This window comes from Carlito syrichta, unplaced genomic scaffold (genome assembly GCF_000164805.1).
Source record: "Carlito syrichta isolate Samal-C Ts95f unplaced genomic scaffold, Tarsius_syrichta-2.0.1 Scaffold311146, whole genome shotgun sequence".
Classification (NCBI taxonomy): Eukaryota; Metazoa; Chordata; class Mammalia; order Primates; family Tarsiidae; genus Carlito; species Carlito syrichta.
This window is the reverse complement of record NW_007255242.1, coordinates 514,683-533,711: the sequence shown is the minus strand read 5'-3', so window position 1 is coordinate 533,711 and position 19,029 is coordinate 514,683. Positions and strand designations below refer to the sequence as shown.

The following is a 19,029-nucleotide window of genomic DNA, read 5'->3' as shown; positions in this document are numbered from 1 at the left end:
AGGGGCTTCTGGAAGCAGACTGGGGCCACTGAGAAGACCGATCAAATCAGGGAGGAAAAAAGCATCCAGAGACGAGTGGACATGGTGAAGCCTGGAGTTGGCAGTTATAGAAGCCAGTTTTGAAGTCGACAGGGTGGGAATGAGACAAGTTTCCAAGTGCGATTAGGAATGAGGCCCATGGAAGACGGAGGGAGAGGTCTGGGTGAGGGTCTCATCTGGCCCTCAGCATGCAGCCTCCCTCAGAGCAAGTAGATGTGGTTCTGAGAGAAGTTGACATGTACTCTAGGAAGAATCAGCCGCAGGCCGACTAGAGCTCACGAAGCTGGGAGAAAGCTAGGAGCAGCTTAGGATATGAGGGCCATGTTGCTGGAGTGCCTCTTTCCTGCAGGCCCGGTCCTGATTTCCCTCCCGATTTCCATCTTCCAGATGGGGAAAGCAGCTGGGAAAAGGTATGGGGTTTGCCTCAATGGGAGAACAGAGACTGGAACCCAAGTCTGGCTCTGACACAGAATGCATTTTCTACTAGAGTACGTGACCTTGTCCCATAAGAAAGACTATCCACGCACTTTACACAAACTGAGGCAGCTTTAGAAATGCGCCCTTTCAGCCGGGCTCAGTGGCTCAGTCTGTCATCCCAGCACTTTGGGAAGCTGAGGCAAGTGGATTGCCTGAGCCTGCGGGTTCCAGACCCACCCCGGGGAACTTGGCTGGACCTCGTCTCTACAATAAATCAAAAATGAGCCGGGCGTGGTAGCCCGCGCCTGTAGTTCTGGCTACTTGGAAGGCTGAGGTGGAAGGATCGCCAGAGCCCAGCGGGTCGAGGCTGCAGTGGCTGGGAGTGTGCCACTGCACTGCAGTCTGGGCGACAGAGTGAGACTTCAACCCCCCTCAAAAAAAAAGAGAAGAAAAGAAATACGCCCTTTCCCTCTTCCGGTGAGCGATCAAGTGCCCAGACTTTGGAGGAGGCAGGGAGCGGTTTGACCTCTCACTCTGCCACTCACTCGCTTTGGAGCCTCTGAGCCTCCACGTCCCCACCTGTGTGTGACATCCTGTTAGAATTCTCCGCCCCGGCCAGATGTGGTGGCTCTCGCCTGTCGTCCCAGCACTTCGGGAGGCCAAAGCAGGAAGATTGCTTGAGGCCAGGAGTTTGAGACCAGCCTGGGAAACCTAGGGAGAACCCTTCCCACCTGGGCGACCTCAGTCCTTCACTCCCCTCTTCCTTAGACCCACAGGAAGTGAGCGAAAGTTGGGGCAGTGAGTATTCCTGGACTCACAGGGAGAACCGTTTTCTTGAGTTCCCATCTGGCTTCTGCCTTGCGTTTCCTTTCTGGAGCTGTGGCTGCACGTAGCAGGTGTCAAGGGGCCCGTCGCATCTGGGTGCGCTTCCTGAGGACTCTCAGTCTGGTTTCAGAGGGATCTGTCCTTGGGGGCACTGCCATCGGCTGCCGTGGAGGAGACCAGAAAAGAAGAGGACAGGGACGGGGTAGCCAGGTGTGCACATAGGGCCGCCTTCTGAGGAAACAGCTGCTGTGCTTGCCAGACCCCCTGGCTGAACCTGAAGGTGGGCTCTGTGCTCCAGCACCCCCTGCCTAGCAGGGCAGGTCAGATGCTGCCGGGCAAGAGTGAACGTCGTGGCTGACACTTACCTGGGCTAATTTGTGTTAGGGCATCTGAGACACAGAGACCCAGGGCCTGGGTTGTACAAGACCAGTGGAATGATAATGTGGAAGATGAGACCCAGCCATCTGCAAGGATTCGTCCTCCTCACTTTTACCACGCTGTAGGAAACCTACAGACTTGTACATTTTTGAATGACAGGAATAATTCAAAATCTAAGTAGCCCCAAAGCAGAAGGAAATAAAAAATTACAAAGGAATATCAACCAAGCTTATTCCAGAGAATCTTCCTCCGAGTCCCTGGAAGTGCATGGATTAATCACCATAGCCACAATGTTTGAAAGGAAAGATGGTGACCTGAGAATGGCAAATCCAGCCAAGTCATTGTTCCAACATAAAAGTGATTTCAGAAATGCTATGCTCAGAGAATCCACCACCCGAAGACCCCGTGTGTTAGGTCAGGTTCTCCGGAAAGACCTGCAGACCTCGCGTGCGAGAGGTTACTGAGGATGGTGCTGAGTGAGAAAAGCAGACAGGGATGTGACCGACAGAAGCTGAGCTATCGGCCGGGGGCGGTGGCTCACGCCTGTCATCCCAGCATGAGGTGGAGGAGGGAGGGTCATCTGGTTTGGGAGGTTGAGTTCGTGGTGAGATGTGATTATGCCACCGCACTCTAGCCTGGGTGGCAGAGTGAGACCCTAGCTCAGTAAAGAAGTTGAGCTGCAGTAAGTTGCAGCAGGGACCTCACGCAATTCTCTTGAGGCTCTGAACCTTGGATAACCCTTTGGAGTGGGCCTGAACGAGGCTAGATGTGGTCTGCCCCAGAGGCCAGACAGTTCCCTTACACTTTAGGCAATTCCAGACGATCTCAACTGTGACCATGGGCAGCTGGGGGAACGAGATCCCAAATCCCGAGGGACTTTCTGGGGCCATCTTTAACATCGCCTTGTTAATTTTTTTTAACCTGAGGATGTACTGTGGTCAACTGGGGTGTGAATATGACAATATGAAAAGAGTAAAGAGTTTTCCTGATCCATGTTGAACTTTAAACCCCGTATGGTTGTATGGAGGGACCCCCCCAAAAAACTGGACTTCTTTACAAAAAATTGTGTTCATTCTTGTATATTTAAACTTCAGTCACCTTCAAAGGACTCTCCGTTCGAGGCAAAACACCTATCAAGATGCTTTTTCCACTTCTTCCCGAGTTTCTGAGCTCATCCATTTGAATGCCTTTCAGGGCTTCTGCTGTTTGTTATCCCACCTCTTCCGCCTCAGCAAAACTTTTCCCTCTGAGGACTTCTTTCATCCAGGGAGACCAAAAAAGTCACTCGGCGAGAGATGGAGTGAATAGAGAGAGTGGGCTCATGCCAGTTGGGGTGAAAAGCTGCTGAACGCTCAGCGCCACGAAGGCAGGTGTATCGTCATGGTGGAAGAGCCAGTCACCTGTCGCCCACAACTTGGGACGTTTCTTCCGCAAATCTTCTCTCACAAAGCTCGCTGGTACGCTGATGCTGAGCGAAGGAGGCCTGTACTCCAAGAAGCTCGCCCTCCAAAAAATAATTTGTTTTTCAGTCTTCCCTAGTATATTTCAAAGGAGCCGTGAAAGAAGCCATGGGACAAAGACTGGTCCTTTGGCTTCCCCATCTCCTTATTTTCCTTACTCCAGGAAGGATTTTCCATAGCCTGGTGAAGTCTCCTGCGACATTCCTTTCTATTTTCCTCAACAATGGTTAATCTCTTTGCAAGGTCATAATATTGTCCTGGAAGGATTAGCAAAACAAGAGGCTTCCGTAGCTCTCGCAGAAAAGCCCAACTGGATATAGCAGGATTGACTGACTAATTGATTGATTGATTGATTGATTTAGAGTCAGGATCTCCCTCTGTCTCGCATGCTGGAATGCAGTGGCACAATCACGGCTCACCACAGCCTCGACCTCCTGGGCCCAGGTGATCTCTCTCAAGCCTTAGCCTCCCAGGTAGCTGAGACTATGGGTATGCACCACCAAGCCTGGTTAATTTTTTATTTTTCTGCAGAAACATGGTCTCACTATGTTGCTTAGCTGGTGTCGAACTTCTGAGTTCAAGCAATCCTCCCGCCTCAGCCTCCCAAAGTACTAGGACTACAGGTGTGAGCCACTGCACCAAAACTTGCATTGGGATTTAGTGATGACTTTTTTTCAACTTCAAAAGCCTTCTTGAAAATAGCATACATAATTTCATCATCGTAAGTGAGCTTAGAGCAGATTGTGAGGATCTGAAAGGGATGTAAAAGAGGAACAAGTGAAGAAAAGTCTCACCTCTCACTTCACACTCTTCCTTTTCATAGAGAACACATGAAGAAAATACTCTCAAGTTTATTTGTTTCAATCAACCATCAGGTTTATTCTATTTATTTTGGTTCTTCAGAAGCAAAGATCAGTGAACCACTCAGTGGTAGATATTGTTGCCACTAACTTCTTCAGAGTCATTTCTGCCTTGGGGTTGTAAGTGGTTCTCTGTTAACTGAGATGGATTGTCTGAGCCCGCGGGTTCGAGACCCGCCTGGGCAGGCGAGACCTCATCCCTACAATAAATCAAAAAATTAGCCGGGTGTGGTAGTGCGCGCCAGTAGTTCCAGTTACTTGGAAGGCTGAGGCTGAAGGATCACGGAGCCCGGCAGGTCGAGGCTGCGGTGGCCGGGAGCAGCCACTGCACTCCAGTCAGGGTGACAGAGTGAGACTCCAACTCAAAAAGAAAAGAAAAGAAAAGTTACTGTACGTGGAGTGATCACAACGGTGTGGAAAAATAAGTGAATAGGACAAAAGTGGTTGCCAGTTATCTCTGGGCGGTACAAGTTTGAGTAATTTACACTTTGGTGTTGACATTTTAGTGTATCACATTTATGAACTCTTCACTGAGCATGTATCCCTTTTATTTTAAAAATGCTATTACAAGTCAATATATGTGACTGCACGTGTACCATAGGATCAAAAATAAATTTAAAACAAAATATTCACTTCTGTTATTTCTGGAGAAGGAAAAATAGGATAGTGAGTTCTTTTTTTAGTGTTTCAGATTCCTGTTCAATATGTTTTGTTTCTGCATGTTACAATGGATACAAACGTTTTGCTCCCTTAAGGAGCTTAGGGAAGGAGGCTTTATTATTTGCTTTGTTTTGCAATTAAGACTGCACCTACCATTGCTCCAGTCAGGTTAGCAAGTCCTGTGGAAAGTTCTCCTTAGAAGCCTGATCCCCTGCTGTTGCTGGGGTAGTTAGGGTACCTCTGGTGGCATTGCTAGGACCACGGGTGTGTTCGAGCTCTTTGGGTCCAGGGCAAATCATCAAGTCCTTACTATTTCACTTAGAGCGGAAGAGAGAAAGGGAGTTGAATCTTTTCTGAATGCAAATGTGTCTACGAAGGGGGAGCCCTCAGGAAAACTGGAATTTTGGAGGGCGGGCCTCTTGTAAGACACTCAGAATTTGTTCCTCCAGATTAAATGGTCAACCAAAAATCTTATCTGGAAGTTTCGAGAAGGTAGTGTTATGGCAAACAGGTGACTGGCTCTTCCTTCTTGGCAGCGCACCTGCCCACACTGCGCTGAGTGTTCAGCCGTTTTTTTACCACAAATGGTGTGAACCCCCGTGCCCCACCCTCCCTATCCCCCCCATCTCTCCCCGAGTGACTTTTTTATTTCGTTTCCCCTGGATGAGAAAAGTTCTCAGGGGGAAAAGTATTGCTGACGTGGAAGAGGCGGAACCAAAAACAGCAGAAGCACTAAAAGGCAGCCAAATGGACAAGTTCGAAAACCATTTTGGGTGGTGAAAAAAGCACCTCGATAGGTGGGCAGGTGTGTTGTCATGGTGGAAGAACCAGTCACCCGTTGGCCACAATTCGGGACATTTCTTCCACAAATCATGACCCCACCTTCTCAAAACTTCCAGATAAAAGTTTTGCTCGACTGTTTGATCCAGAGGAATAAATTCCGCGTGGGTTAGGTGATAGGTGTATTGCATCAGACGGAAAGTCCTTTGAAGGTGACTGAAGTTTAAACATGTAAGAATAAATACACAATGTTTTATGAATAAACTCCAGGGTTTGGGGGGTCTTCCCTCGTATGGTCTACGTCATTATGAAATCTGTATTCCATCTCTGTCTCCTAGCATACAACTCCTAAAATACTGAGACTCTCCGAAATGCCTGTCTTTCGCAGGCCAATAAGCTGACGGATGGCTAGCAGCCCCGGGTAATTTCAGGATGGGGCTTGTTACCAGAAAGACCAAGCCAGGATTAGAAAGTCAGGACCTTCAGCCCCACCCCTTTTCAGTCCCATCCAGGGAGAGGAGAGGGGTTAAAGGTTAAGTTGATCTCCAATGGCCGATAATTTAATGAGTCATGCCTGGGTAATGATGCCCCATAAAAACCAACAAACTGGGTTTGGAGAGCTTCCAGATTGCCGAATACATGGCAGATCCTGGAGGGCGGCACCCCTAGCCACAGCCTCGCCCTACACAGCTCATCATCTGTATCCTCTGTAACATCCTTTTTTTTTTTGAGTTGGAGTCTCACTCTGTCGCCCCGACCGGAGTGCAGTGGCACGCTCCCGGCCACCACAGCCTCGACCTGCTGGACTCTGGCAATCCTTCCGCCTCCGCCTTCCAAGTAGCCGGATCTACAGGCGCACGCTACCACACCCAGCTAGTTTTTGATTTATTGTAGAGACGAGGTCTTGCCAAGTTGCCCGGGTGGGTCTCGAACCCGCGGACTTGGGCAATGCTCTCGCCTCAGCCTCCCAAAGTGCTGGGATGACAGGCTGAGCCACCAAGCCCAGCCTGTAACATCCTTTATCATAAACCAGGAAACATATTTCCCTGAGTTCTGTGAGCTGTTCAAGCAAATTAATGAAGCCCAAGGAGGGGGGTCACGGGAACCCTGATTTATAACCAGTCAGACGCACAGCTAAAATATCCTGGGGTTTGAGACTGGCTTCCGTAGTGGGGGGAGTCTTGCAGGACTGAGCTTTCAACCTGTGGGAGCTGACTCTATCTCCGGGTAGGTAGTGTCAGAACTGAATCGGAGGCTGGTATTCAAGGTAGAACTGTTTGCTTGCTTACTGACGGGAAGGAATTCCTACACGCGTCTTGCTGTGGGAAATCTTCAGTGCCATCGTGGCGTGAGAGCAAAGGAAAAACAGTTCTTGTTTTCAGCTCATGGTCAGATTAGACCTCCTTTCCAATGCCATACAGGCCTCCCAGGTGACTCTGTCTGACCTGGTCCCAAGAGGATGAGCTTGGCCACCATGGGCTTCCGCACACACTCACTTAGCTGGATCAGAGCAAAGCCAAAGAGCCATCCATGTCATGGAAGCAAAATGGAGCTCCCTGGGTCACTACTGATCCCTCCCACCGCACCCTTCTTTTTGTTTTTCCACAGCACTGACCACCTTCTAACATGCTGCATAATGTATCTGTCTCTCTGGCTGACGCACAGGGTGTAAGCTCCTGAGAGCACAGATCTGTTGTGTTGGGTGATATGTCCTAAGCACGCAACAGAGAACCTGACACACAGTGGAGTTTTGGTACATCCTTTTGAATGGGTGAGTCTATAATTATTAAGATGAAAGGACTAGTGAGATACAGGAAGGAAGAATAACAAGATAGCACATATAGCATAATTGCAAAAACAATGGATTTGTGTGGGAGGGAATGAAGTTTGGAAGACATAGCCGGCGTCCATGTTGATTACAGATTTTATTTTCTTCATTGTTTTGGGGACTGTCTGGATCTTTCTTGGTGGACTTGTTTAGCCTTTACAAGCATACAAAAATATTTCTTTTCGTTTAGAAAAGGAAAAGAGGTAGGGTGCTGAGCCCACCCTGAGCAGCCTATGAGCTGAGGTGTGGCTCAGTTGGTATTGAGTGTCTGTCTTGGTGACAGGACTGTAGACTGCCACTGCTTCCTGGACAGGTCAATGCCACCCACCCTGGCAGGCGTTTTGGGGGAAGGTGTCCTTTCCATGGGCCTGAAATCTCCATGTCACTAATGCTTTTTGTTTTGAGATGATGCCATGTCTTACACGTGCTGTATCTTGGATCTAGGCTCCAATGGTAAGTTTGCATGTTAAGATATGAGATAGCTAAAATCAACTGTGGGATTTCTTGCATGTGAGTGGCTTAGGACATGATAGGCTGCTGCTTTCACTAGAGCTATGTCTGTGCCCTGTATTCCTCACAAAAGAAGGGGCCATTTTCCAAAGCAAGGGTTGGCAGTCACCGGAACAACGAGTGTGCCCAAGAAGAAAACAGGAGCTACGGTGGACACCACTGGGGACCAGCCTGTACCTAGCAGGCCTGCGTGTTGCTGGACGTGCCAAAGCGTTGGAACAGCAACTCTCACTTTCCCTGTGGAATGGGAACCCCTCCCCCAAGCAGCTTTCATTCAGGCATAAAGTGGGTCAGGCAGGGAGCTGAAGACAGGTCTGGACGAAGGGATCGTGCCACTGGCCTGAGGTGTGTGAACAGCAGTGCTGGAGGATGTCTGGCCCTAGCTTGCAACTATACAAGGAAATATTTTCACCACAGAGCTCTGGGAAGCTGCCACCAATGGATGATGTTAGTACTGCAAGATGTAACCACGTCACTGTCTTGGGTTTGTCAGTAACGCATCTACGAGATGCCAAACCAGTCACCTCCTATGCCCTCACACTTCCTGCCTACTTGTGCTAACTTTTATTTCTCCATAGCACTATTTCTATCCCAAATACTGTTACAGTCTCCAGAATGCCATGAGGCGGGAGTTTTGTCTCTTTTGTTCTCTGATGCATGTCTAGTCTGAGAACAATGCCTAGAACACAGTGGGAGCTCAATAAATATTTGAGAGAGAGCTGGGAAGATGGAAGGAAGGAAGGAAAGAGGGAGGGAGGGAAGAAGAAATAAGAGAGAGAGAGACAAGGCACCAAAGACAAGAGACACATCTTTATAAAGAATGTTTCCATTTACTTTATTATTTTAAATCTGAGCTTGCATAAAATGATGGTCAGTTACAGTTAGCTCCACGCGTCCTTGTAACATGACCTGGGGACAGGCCCAGGTCTGTACCGTTGCTCTGCACCCTCAGGTCCAGTGGCCGCAGCACTCAACCCTATAACTTAATTTGCATCTGCTGCGGCTGTGACAGCAGCCTTGCCAGTGACTCCGGTTTTCTCGCAGAGACAGAAGGAGGCGGCGGTGATGCAAACCGCATTTCCCCCCGGCCCCGGGGTCGCCTGAGAAGCTGCTGATATACACACGAGAGGATGCCCCAGGACACATGGGAAGGCTCACGGTGCCTGGAAACTCTGGGGTAGAGAGACCCCAGTGGGGTTCCAATCCCCCCCAAAAGGATACAGCTCAGAAGAGGACCTAAAAGAAACTCAAGCCTGTCGTTTCTGAGAAGCAGCATCATGTCTCCCGCTTCCTGCACTTTTTCTCCAGGGCACTCTCTTTTCACACACGCTGTCTTTCGAGACTCCCGGGTGCCAGGCCCGGGCAGCCAGATAGCACCCGCACGGGTGCAGGGACACGTCTGTGCGTGCACGTCTCTGCCGCCGGCCCTCCTCTGCCATGGCTGCGGCTCACACGTTGGTGTGCTGAGAACCGGACGATGCCATGCTGCCCAGCTGGCTCCGGCCTGAGGGTGCCGGGCTGGCTGTCCGGCTCCTCCTGCTGAGGTCAGCGCTTCCTGGGCTCCTGGGGGCCGCCTCGCCCGTCAGCCTGAGCTTCTCGTGCTCCTCTTTCAGGAAGAAGTCTACCAGCAGGCTCTTCTCTTTCTTGATCTGATCGCTGATGTCCGTGGGGATGTCTGGAATCATCCAGTCCACGAGGACGCTCAGGAACATCACAAGGTTCTGTCAAAAGCAAGGAAGAGTGGGGTGAGTGGACAGGCCTGGCCAGGCGGGCAGCGACCCTGGAGCAGAATGCTCCATGTTGATCCTGCGTCCACCACTCCCAGCCGAGGGACCTCGAGCAACGAGCGCAACTAAGGCGGGTGCGATGTTTCATTCCTGTCATCCCCGCGCTTTGGGGGGCCGAGGCGGGAGGATTGCTTGAGCCCAGGAGTCTGGAAGCAATCTGAGCCACATAGCGAGACCTCGTCTCTGCAAAAGGTCGAAAAAGCAGCCAGGTGTGGTGGCACGTGCCTGTAGTCCTAGCTCCTTGGGAGGCTGAGGTAGAAAGATCACCTGAGCCCAGGAGGTCAAGGCTGGGGTGAGCCGTGATCACGCCATAGTATACTCCAGCCTGGGCAACAGAGTAAGACCCTGACTCCAAAAAGAAAGAACGAACGAAAAGAAAAGAAAGGAGTGTAACAGAGCCTCAGTGTCCTCATCTGTGAAACGGAGCAGCGGCAGTGCCCGCCCCTGGAGGGAATGTGGGAACTAAATGACCTGGTGCAGGTAAAGCACCTGTGACTGGGCCTGGCTCTGTCCTTCCTCTGGCGAAACAGGGTGACGCATCCACAAGACCGCTCAGAGGTCCCCTGCCACCCCGCCCACGAGAGTCTCCTCACTTTCCCATGTGTCCCATGCCACTTACAGCGAGAGGCCAGAGTTCGGTGGGAGAGTGTATCACTTGATGAAGCAGCTCGTGAGCACTGAAGGCAGCTGGGAGCTTCTGGAAGCAGCCATTGGTCCCCAAAGCCTTCCCCTGAGCCCCTGGGGGTGTGTAGACTCAAGGGCTCAGTCACTGATCCTGGGGTCCCAGAGGTTGCTGTCACTTCTGCCCTTCAATAGGGCTTGTAGCACCCTCTCCCCCTGCCCACCTCAGAGGGTCCGCATGTGTCCTCTCCTTGTTCTTGGCCACTAAGCCTCCAGGCCCTCCTTGCTCCAGGGAAAGGACCTCAAAGTCCAATGGCCTCTCCCGAGCTGCCACCGTGTCACGTGCTCCTCCCTGCTTCCACCGGGCTCTGTCTGTGCTCCAAAGGATGGACATGCGGTGTGCGGCATTGACTCCCAGCCCCCGCCGACTCCGCACTGCTCATACTACCTTGTATGAGCCTTACTCACTCCAGCCCCTCCAGAGTGCCCAGCCTGCCGGGGACCCCTGCACCCAGCTGGCGTGATCAGGTCTAGGCTTGTGAGCATGCTTGCAGTGGGCTTCCTTATTCTGGATGCTGAGCTACATCCTGTCCCTGGTACATTAGCTGATGGACCGGGAGCACCCTTTCCTGGGAGCACTTCCTGTCCAAGTGAGCCAATACCAGACAACAGTGCCCAGCGTGGCCATGCACATGCAACCATTCTTATCATCTGATACTCACTCTGCCCAGTACCCCCCTCTACTGTGACACTCTACTCTGGCTACCAGTCATGGGCTCATGTGTCCCCGAGGACCGAGCTCTTGACCGAGCTCTCAGGGCCTCAGGGGAAGACTTTGGGGACCAACGGCTGCTTCCGGTGGCTCCCAGGAGCCTTCGGTGCTTGTGAGCTGCTTCAAGTCCTACTCTCTCCCTCTGAACCCGCTCCTTCCGGCGTGAGTGACATGTGACATGCGACATATAGGAAAGTAAGAAGACTCCTGCGGGCGAGACAGCAGGGGACATCTGAGTGATCTTTCAAACATATCGCCCCATCTCTCCAGAGGAAGAATAGCTGTCTTCTTTAGGGGAAAGTCTAGCCGTCGGGTTTCTCCACTTCCTGGGCTGGGGCCCTGGGCCAGGATACTTTAGAGCCCCCCAGAGATCTGCCTTCAGGGAATACAAAAGCCTGAGGGAGCCAAAGAGAAAAGGATCTGGGCTTGCGCTCTGGCCTCGCTTGGAGACCGGCAGGACCCGGAACAGGAATCGGGGGGCCCCAGAGCTGGGAGAATCTCAGCGATGCAATTGGAGCTGTGGCCATTGTCCGAGATAGGAATCTTGGGGCTCAAGTTTGCTATTCAGTCGGGGAGGGCGCGATGGCTCCAGGGCCCTTCCCCCCAGATGTCTGGGTGGCTGAAACAGCCCTCAACAAAGGAGGGAGCCCAGAGTGCCGGGAGAAAGGTCCCGAACTCGAGCCCTGCTCGGCTGCAGAGAGGAGATGTGCTGTCTGTGGCGCTGGGGCCGAGACTCTGGTTTCAAAGGCTCTTCCCCTCTCTTCATCTCGGGTCTGAATGGGAACCTGTCTCCACCCTGCACCTTACTCCACATCTGTCCTGTAACCGGACTCTGTGCTTTGTTCTCTTTCTGCAAACTCCATCTATTCCAGGGAGCCCCCTCGGGGGGGTTCTCCCGCCCTCCCGTAAGGCCCCTTGTGTCACCGCGTACCATGGGCACCCGGGGAGGGGCAGGCGTCGAGCCAGGACGTCTTCGCCCCGCAGCCTGGGTTCTCGTGGGCTGTTTCTCGGCGGAGCGACTCACCTGGAAGATGATGACAAAAGCCAGGCGGGCGGACAGAATGAACCAGTACTGTTTGGAGAACTCGTAAGGGCTCGGTGCCCACGGCGGCTCCCGGTAGTCCTTAAACCTGCCGGGAGAGGAATGTGGTGTTAAAATTGGGAGGAGATGGAGAGCAGGGTGGTCACTCTCTGGGCGAAAACTCCGGGGCTGGAGCAACAGGCAAGCCTTTGGCTCTGACTTGGGTAAAGGTGGAAGGAGGTGGACATCCGTGGGCCAACCAACAGATGTCCAGGGGATAAAAGGGCCAGAGTCCCAAAAGCCAGCGTCAGCCTGGACATGTCTTTTCCTGCTCCCGCCGACATCCCCCAAATCTTCCTCTGATGTCAGGATTCAACTCCTGGAGGAGCCCAGAGGCCGTGGGTCCGTCTCGCTCCCTCGAGCCTGTGGCTGGTAAGAGGCCAGGGGAGACCTCCAGACACCTCGCCCAGTGCTCTGTGAGCCTGGGGGCACAGTGGGGATTCCAGCACTGGCCAGGGATCCTGGGCCTCTCGCCCAGCCGGCTGCCTTGGGACCACGGCCACCAGAGGGCTGGCTGTGCTTTACGGCTGTGTCCTCAAACCAAGAGGAGGGCTCATCCAGGCCACGCCGAAGGCCGAGTGAGTTTGGGGGGGAGGGTCTGTGACCGTCAAGTCAGTCGGCATCCTGTTTTGCTAACCATCTTCCTGATCTGTCTGTGCGGTTTCAGAAACAAAATGTCAAAGCCGGATGTGAGCTCGTGCCTCTTTCTCAGACCCACAGAGAAGCCTTGGGTTTTCCCTCCCCCTTGTCTTTCCACCGCCATTCCAGAATGATTCATAGGAAAACGAGCTCATTTTCCCAGACTCCCATTTTTCTAAGCCTGGAAAAATGACAAGGGCTGGTACCAAGAGTGTGACCCTCCAGGGGAGTGTTTTCTCCGTGGAATTCAACAAGTCTTTGGTGCTTGGTAAAAGCCAAGGGAGGCCAGGCTAGAGGAACAGGTGGGTGGCATTGGGCCACCAAGCAGTGGAAGCAAGGATGGCAGGGTAGGACTCTGTCCAGGAGAAACCGGGCCACCATCACATACGAAGGCGCAGTCTGTGCCAAAGAGCTCTTCTGGGAGGTTTCGCATCCAAACTTCACAACGACATCCTCAGGCAGACCTTGCCATCCCTGAGTAATCCAGGAGGAGCCTGAGGCTCGGAGAAGTTGAACTCCTTGGCTAGCATCTCATGGCCGGAGAGAGGTAGAATCAAGAATGTGAGTCTGGCTGAATGCAGGCTTCCCTCCCATGGCCACAGAGCACCTCACCCGCAGCTGCTGTTTGCATGGGGGATTCAGGGGTGGGTGCTCACCAGTCCCTCCCTCTGCTCTAAAAGAGTCATGGAAAAGGATGGTGGCTTCCAACTTCCAAGTGTCCCGGGAGCAATGAGAGAAGAGAGCAGTAAAAGAGGAAAAGAGATGCATGCACCGAGATAGAAAAAGTCACCATGATAGAGGGCCGCAGAAAGAGACGGTCTGTGAGGTGGACACGAGGGCTCGACGAGGGACTGGCAAGAAGCCAGGAACTGCCCCCCCCACCCAGCTTCCCGCTCCCAGCAGCTGACCGCAGCTGCCGCTAGCTTGGGTTGACATCCGGCTACAAAGCAAAGCTGACTGCAGCCCGGCAGAGCACCGCGGGATACATCATCCCAGGCTGAGGACAGAAACCTGGCCAGCTCCAGATTATCCTTGCTGATGGGAGCAAGGGAGAGCATGGCCTGATGAATAAGGACATCTCGGGGTGGGGGAAACCCAGCAAAACCCCGACTCACCTCTCCTCCTCTTGCCCCCAGACAGGACCCCGTGGGAGAAGGCAATTGATCCCACTCCTCTTGAGAGCGCCAGAGGAGGGTGCTGCGCGCGCGCACACACACACACACACACACACACACACACACACACACACACACACACACACACACACGCCTTACCATGGGGAAATCTTCCCCCAGTTCCAGCCCAGCCCCTCCTGCCGCAAGGAAAGTCCATCCCCTCGTTCCCTCTAGCTCCATCTACGAAGGAACAGCTGCTCACTGACCTCGGTATGAGAGCCATCACTCACCCCTCTTTTTTCCAGTCTGAAAAGAATCCATAAATAATCTGATCTGGTTCCCTCTCTGCCATTAACTCACCCCAGCTTTTGGAAATGTCACTTTGCCCTCCCCGAGTGTCCAAAACATGTTTTGAATCTAGCAGGCACATCCATCTAATGAAGGATCTGGGGAAGGATTAACATGGAGATCTGTCCAGAAAACTCTGCTTGAAAATGCCTCCATGCAGACGGGCTAAGGGAGGACAAACCGTGCTCAGGAAAGAACAACAAGCAAGATAACAAAGTATGCGTTTCGCCACATTTCTTTTTCCAACGCAAAATTTTTAAACGCCGTGACCTACCGTGAGAAAGATATTTCTCATGGATGCACACCTATATTACATAAAAATGACACAAAACATACTTATCCTTGCTGTGTGCGATGCACTGACATTTTTCTATCCTATTCTACCTCATTTAAAATGCCGATCACGACCCACTAAAGTGATTTCATAATTTACTAATGAACCATGATTCACAGTGTGAAAAACATTGGTTCCAGTAAGCCTCTGCCACCAGGTAAATAACTTGTTATTGACATTCCAATGTAAGTTCTGATTTCATAACTGTTGTCAAATTTCACCCTGAGAAGTCAGGCTTATCAAATGTTTTGACCAAGTAACGAGAAAACACTAATTAAATAGAGAGATAATTAGCTTTAAGAATGGAAATGTTCACAAAAGAGAGTGGCTTATCAACGTATTCCCATCCTTGGCGATTGGGTGTGTTTTGTTTTTAAGCCCGGTGCTCGGTGTTGATAAGAGTTTGTGCTTTGGAGTCGGCAGGTGAGGGTTGGGTTGCCACTCCCAGCACGGTAGTTCTCTGTCCTCGTGTGAGTCACCCGATGTCCTGATGCCCAGTGCCTTCTATAAAATGGACCTGAACTGTCCACCTCACAGAGTCGGTCGTTCTGAAGCGTAAGTGTCAACTCAAAGTGTTTAGTACATCACCTGAAACATCAGAGGAACCCAGTAAATTGTAGCTGTTCTTTCTTTTTTTATTGAAAGCTATTTCTGACATACACACCTCTTCTGTTAAAAATACTCAGAGCACATACGAGGGAGAATCCCCAAAACCCGTAATTTATTTATTAAAACATGAGTATTTATTCTTACATGTTTAAACTTCAGTCACCTTCAAAGGATTCTCTGTTTGATACAATACACCTGTCGAGATGCTTTTTCCACAGCTCAAAACAGTTTTTGAACTTGTCCATTTGGATACCTTTGAGTGTTTCTCTCATGTTCTGTTTCACCTCTTCCGTGTCAGCAAAACATTTCCCTTTCAGGACGTTTTCCGTCAGGGAAACAAACAAAAAAAAGACACTCAGGCAAGACCAGGTGACCAGGGAGGGTGAGGGACGGGGACCGTGTCATTCTGGTCAAAAATGGCAGAACACTCCATGCAGGGTGGGCAGGTGGGTTGTCACGGTGGAAGAACCCATCACCTGTTTGCCACAAGTCAGGAACGTTTCTTCCATAGATCATGCTGCAATCTTCTCAAAACTTCCAAATAAAAACCAATGGGTTCTTAAAACACCTAGCAGGGGAAGCCTGTACTAGAAGGGGCTTGCCCTCCAAGAGATGATTCCAGGTTTCTTCAGGTCTCCCGTCGTGGACCACTGCTCCCTGTTTCTCCTGGTTTCGGGGCACTCAAGAAGGAAACACTTCAAGGGCGTCCGCTGGCTGTGGATTCCAGAGGGAAGCAGGGCTTTGGCCTTTGGGCTACCATTTTAGGGGCACTCCTAGAGCTCACCCCGCCTTCTAGTCCTTTGTTTCCTCGAGGTTTCCCGTTCATCTTCAGGGTTCCCCTGAGACTTCTGAGGAGAGACTTTTCAGTAACGAGACGACGAGTGCGTGGAAAAAGCATGTCTGCACTAGAAATGGCTATGCCGCTTGCTAACTGCGGAACCCAGAGGAAGTCCTGTCACATTTGTGAACCCGGCCGTCCTGGTCTGTAAAGTAAAACCCCAAAATGTACAAATCAGGGCTGAGCACATCAGACCTCTCAACCCCAGTCAGGGATAAATGAATAGGTGGGTGGGTGTGTGTGTGTGTGTGTGTACATTGAATGTTAAAGGAAGACACAGTGAGAATTAAGACAATACAATGTGATTTTCTAGAGGCTTCCACAGAAAATGAACACGATGGTTTCTTCTGAGAAAAATGGCTGGGGGGAGGGGGGCGCTGAGAAGAGATCCTTTCTTTTTCCTTTTATCTATGTATTATACAGTATTATCCATTAAATTACTTTTATAATGAAAACGTTCATAATTTTTTTTGAGAGTTAAGGTCTCACTCTGTCGCCTCGACTGGAGTGCAGAGGCACAGTCATGGCTTACCACAGCCTCGACCTTCTGGGTTCTGGCAATCTTTCCACCTCAGTCTCCCGAGTAGCTGGAACTACAGGTACATGCCACCACACCCACTCATTTTTATTTTTTGTTTTTTGTAGAGACGAGGTCTCGCTCTGCTGCACAGCCAGGTCTCAAATTCCTGGGCTCAAGCAGTCCTCCTGCCTCAACCTCCCAGAGTGCTGAGATTAAAGGCATGAGCCACCATGCCCAGCATAAGAAGGTTATAATTTTAAAATAAAGATGTAATCAATGGCAAACCAGAGCCGATCCAAGTACATTTTTATACTAAGCTTTCAGGAGAAAAATTATAGTGTTAACTTAGACAGATTCACAACAAATACAATGGATACAAAAACCAACATTGTATTTTAGCTTTAAAATTACACTGATATTTTATCTAGATTGTCCTAACTTTGTGAAAAATCACATTGAGTTGAATTTTTACATCACTTGACTACGGTTCACATTAACTCAAAATACATTTCATTATTATAAAACAAACACATTAAACATAAAGTTTCTGTAAGTTTATACTATGATAACACAAAGAAAAATGTCTGGGCCGGGCTCAGTGGCTCAGCCTGTAATCCCAGTGCTTTGGGAGGCCAAGGTGAGTGGATTGCCTGAGCCCGTGAGTTCGAGACCCACCTGGGCAACTTGGCGAGACCTCATCTCTACAATAAATCAAAAACTAGCCGGTCGTGGTAGCGCATGCCTGTAGTTCCAGCTTCTTGGAAGGCTGAGGCAGAAGGATCGCCAGAGCCCAGCAGGTTGAGGCTGCAGTGGCCGGGAGTGGCCACTGCACTCCAGTCTGGGTGATGGAGTGAGGCTCCATCTCAAAAAATAAAGAAAAATGTCTGGAAAAGATTCACTCATAAAATCTCACCCTATTCCTTTTGAGAAGATGCCTAGGATTGGGCCAGGGTTAGAGTGAAGGAAGGATGGAACTGGAGTGGTTACTTATAATGTTTAGGATTTTTGTAGGATTAGATTAATGTATTGCATGTTGTTAAATGCGAATTTTTAAAAAGCAGAAAAGCGTTGGACTTGGTGGCTCAGCCTATCATCCCAGCGCTTTGGGAGGCCTAGGCAAGTGGATTGCCTGAGCCCGCGGGTTTCAGAACACCCCAGGCAATTTGGTGAGACCTTGTCTCTCTACAATAAATTTTTTTAAAAAAATTAGCCGGGCATGGTAGTACGTGCCTGTGGTTCTGGCTACTTGGAAGGCTGAGGTGGAGGGATCGCCGGAGCCCAGCAGGTCAACCGTGGGGTAGCTGTGAGCGTGCCACCGCACCAACCTGGGCAATGGAGTGAGACTCCAGCTCAAAACAACCAAAAAAAAGAAAGCGGAAGAGCTGAAATTTAGCACTAACTCCTTCTGACTTGAAAATAAACTTCCATGATTTGCTGCTTTCAAAAGTTTCAATCAAAGTGCCCTAGACAGTGGAAGGAGGAAGGCCAGGCACGGTGGCTTAAGTCTGTAAGCCCAGCACTTTGAGAGCCTGAGGCAAGAGGATTGGATGAGCCCAGGGATTCCAGACCAGCCTGGGCAACTTGGAGACCTCATTTCTACGATATATCAAAAAATTATCCGGGCGTTGTGGCATGTACCTGTAGTTCTGGCTACTTGGAAGGCTGAGGCGGAAGGACTGCCAGAGCCCAGCAGGTCGATGCTGGGGTGGCTGTGAGCATGCCACTGCACTCCAACCTGGGCAACAGAGTGAGACCCTGACTCAAAAAAAAAAAAGCAGAAAAGAATCTTTGAAGATCCTTTATTTCAAAGCCCCCATCTTTGTAGAAACTGAAATGCAAAGAGGAAACAGAGACTCCTGATTCATATGTCTCCGTCCTGTCTTCACTTGCAGGGTGACTGGTGATGGTGACATCTGCCCACATTAATCACAATTCAAGGCCACTCTAATGCCAGACCAACAGAGGCATGTCAGGTCACTGAGGTTTTTGTTATATAATGAATCTGTTAGTAAATGTGTTTCTCAATTCCAAACAGTGACATGTTAAAAAAAATTTTTTTTAAGTAGTCCCAGTGGAAATTAATGTCATATTCATGCTGAACACAAGTACCTACAATATTTTCACGCCATCTGAGCTCCTTAAAACTGCCTTCCAAAATTGGCATTCAACAAAGGAAAACGGTACAGGCAATTAGGAGCTAATGAGTACCATGTCAATCCAGCAGTTGATAAAGATCAGGAAAGGCAACACCCGGAAAAGCTGACGGCCTCTGGAGCAGATGGGAGGCAGCCGTGGGCCAGAAGGGAGCTCCCGTCTTCAAAGACGGTTCACAGGACCCAGGGCATGGGAGCTGAGGACCTGCAAGAAAACCTGGCAGGAGCCACTCACGAGTGCTGTTTCTGGGTGCTCAGCAAACACCTGCAAACAGACCCACGGGCCCACGGGGCCCAGGTAGGCTCCTGGAGCGCAGGGACCAACGCTCTCTGCTCCCCTCCAGCTGAGCCAGGAGGCCAAGCCACATCTGCCCCCCAAGACACGGTGGCCCCTTGGCCCTGTCAAGTGGCCACGCATCATGCATGCTGATTGACGTCACAGGACTGTTGACGGA

General features: G+C 50.7%; 1 protein-coding gene across 1 annotated transcript in view; it reads right to left on the bottom strand.

Annotated features, from left to right (window-relative positions):
* Positions 1 to 8,572: 8,572 nt before the first annotated feature.
* Positions 8,573 to 19,029, bottom strand: part of ANO2 (anoctamin 2) — a 374,120-nt gene continuing 363,663 nt past the window's right edge. The window contains exons 24-25 of the mRNA XM_021717811.1: positions 11,962 to 12,067; positions 8,573 to 9,478 (exon numbers count right to left, since the gene is read on the bottom strand). Of these exons, the coding sequence (XP_021573486.1) occupies positions 9,206 to 9,478; positions 11,962 to 12,067 (379 nt within the window). The 3' untranslated portion in view covers positions 8,573 to 9,205. The remainder of the gene's footprint in view (positions 9,479 to 11,961; positions 12,068 to 19,029) is intronic.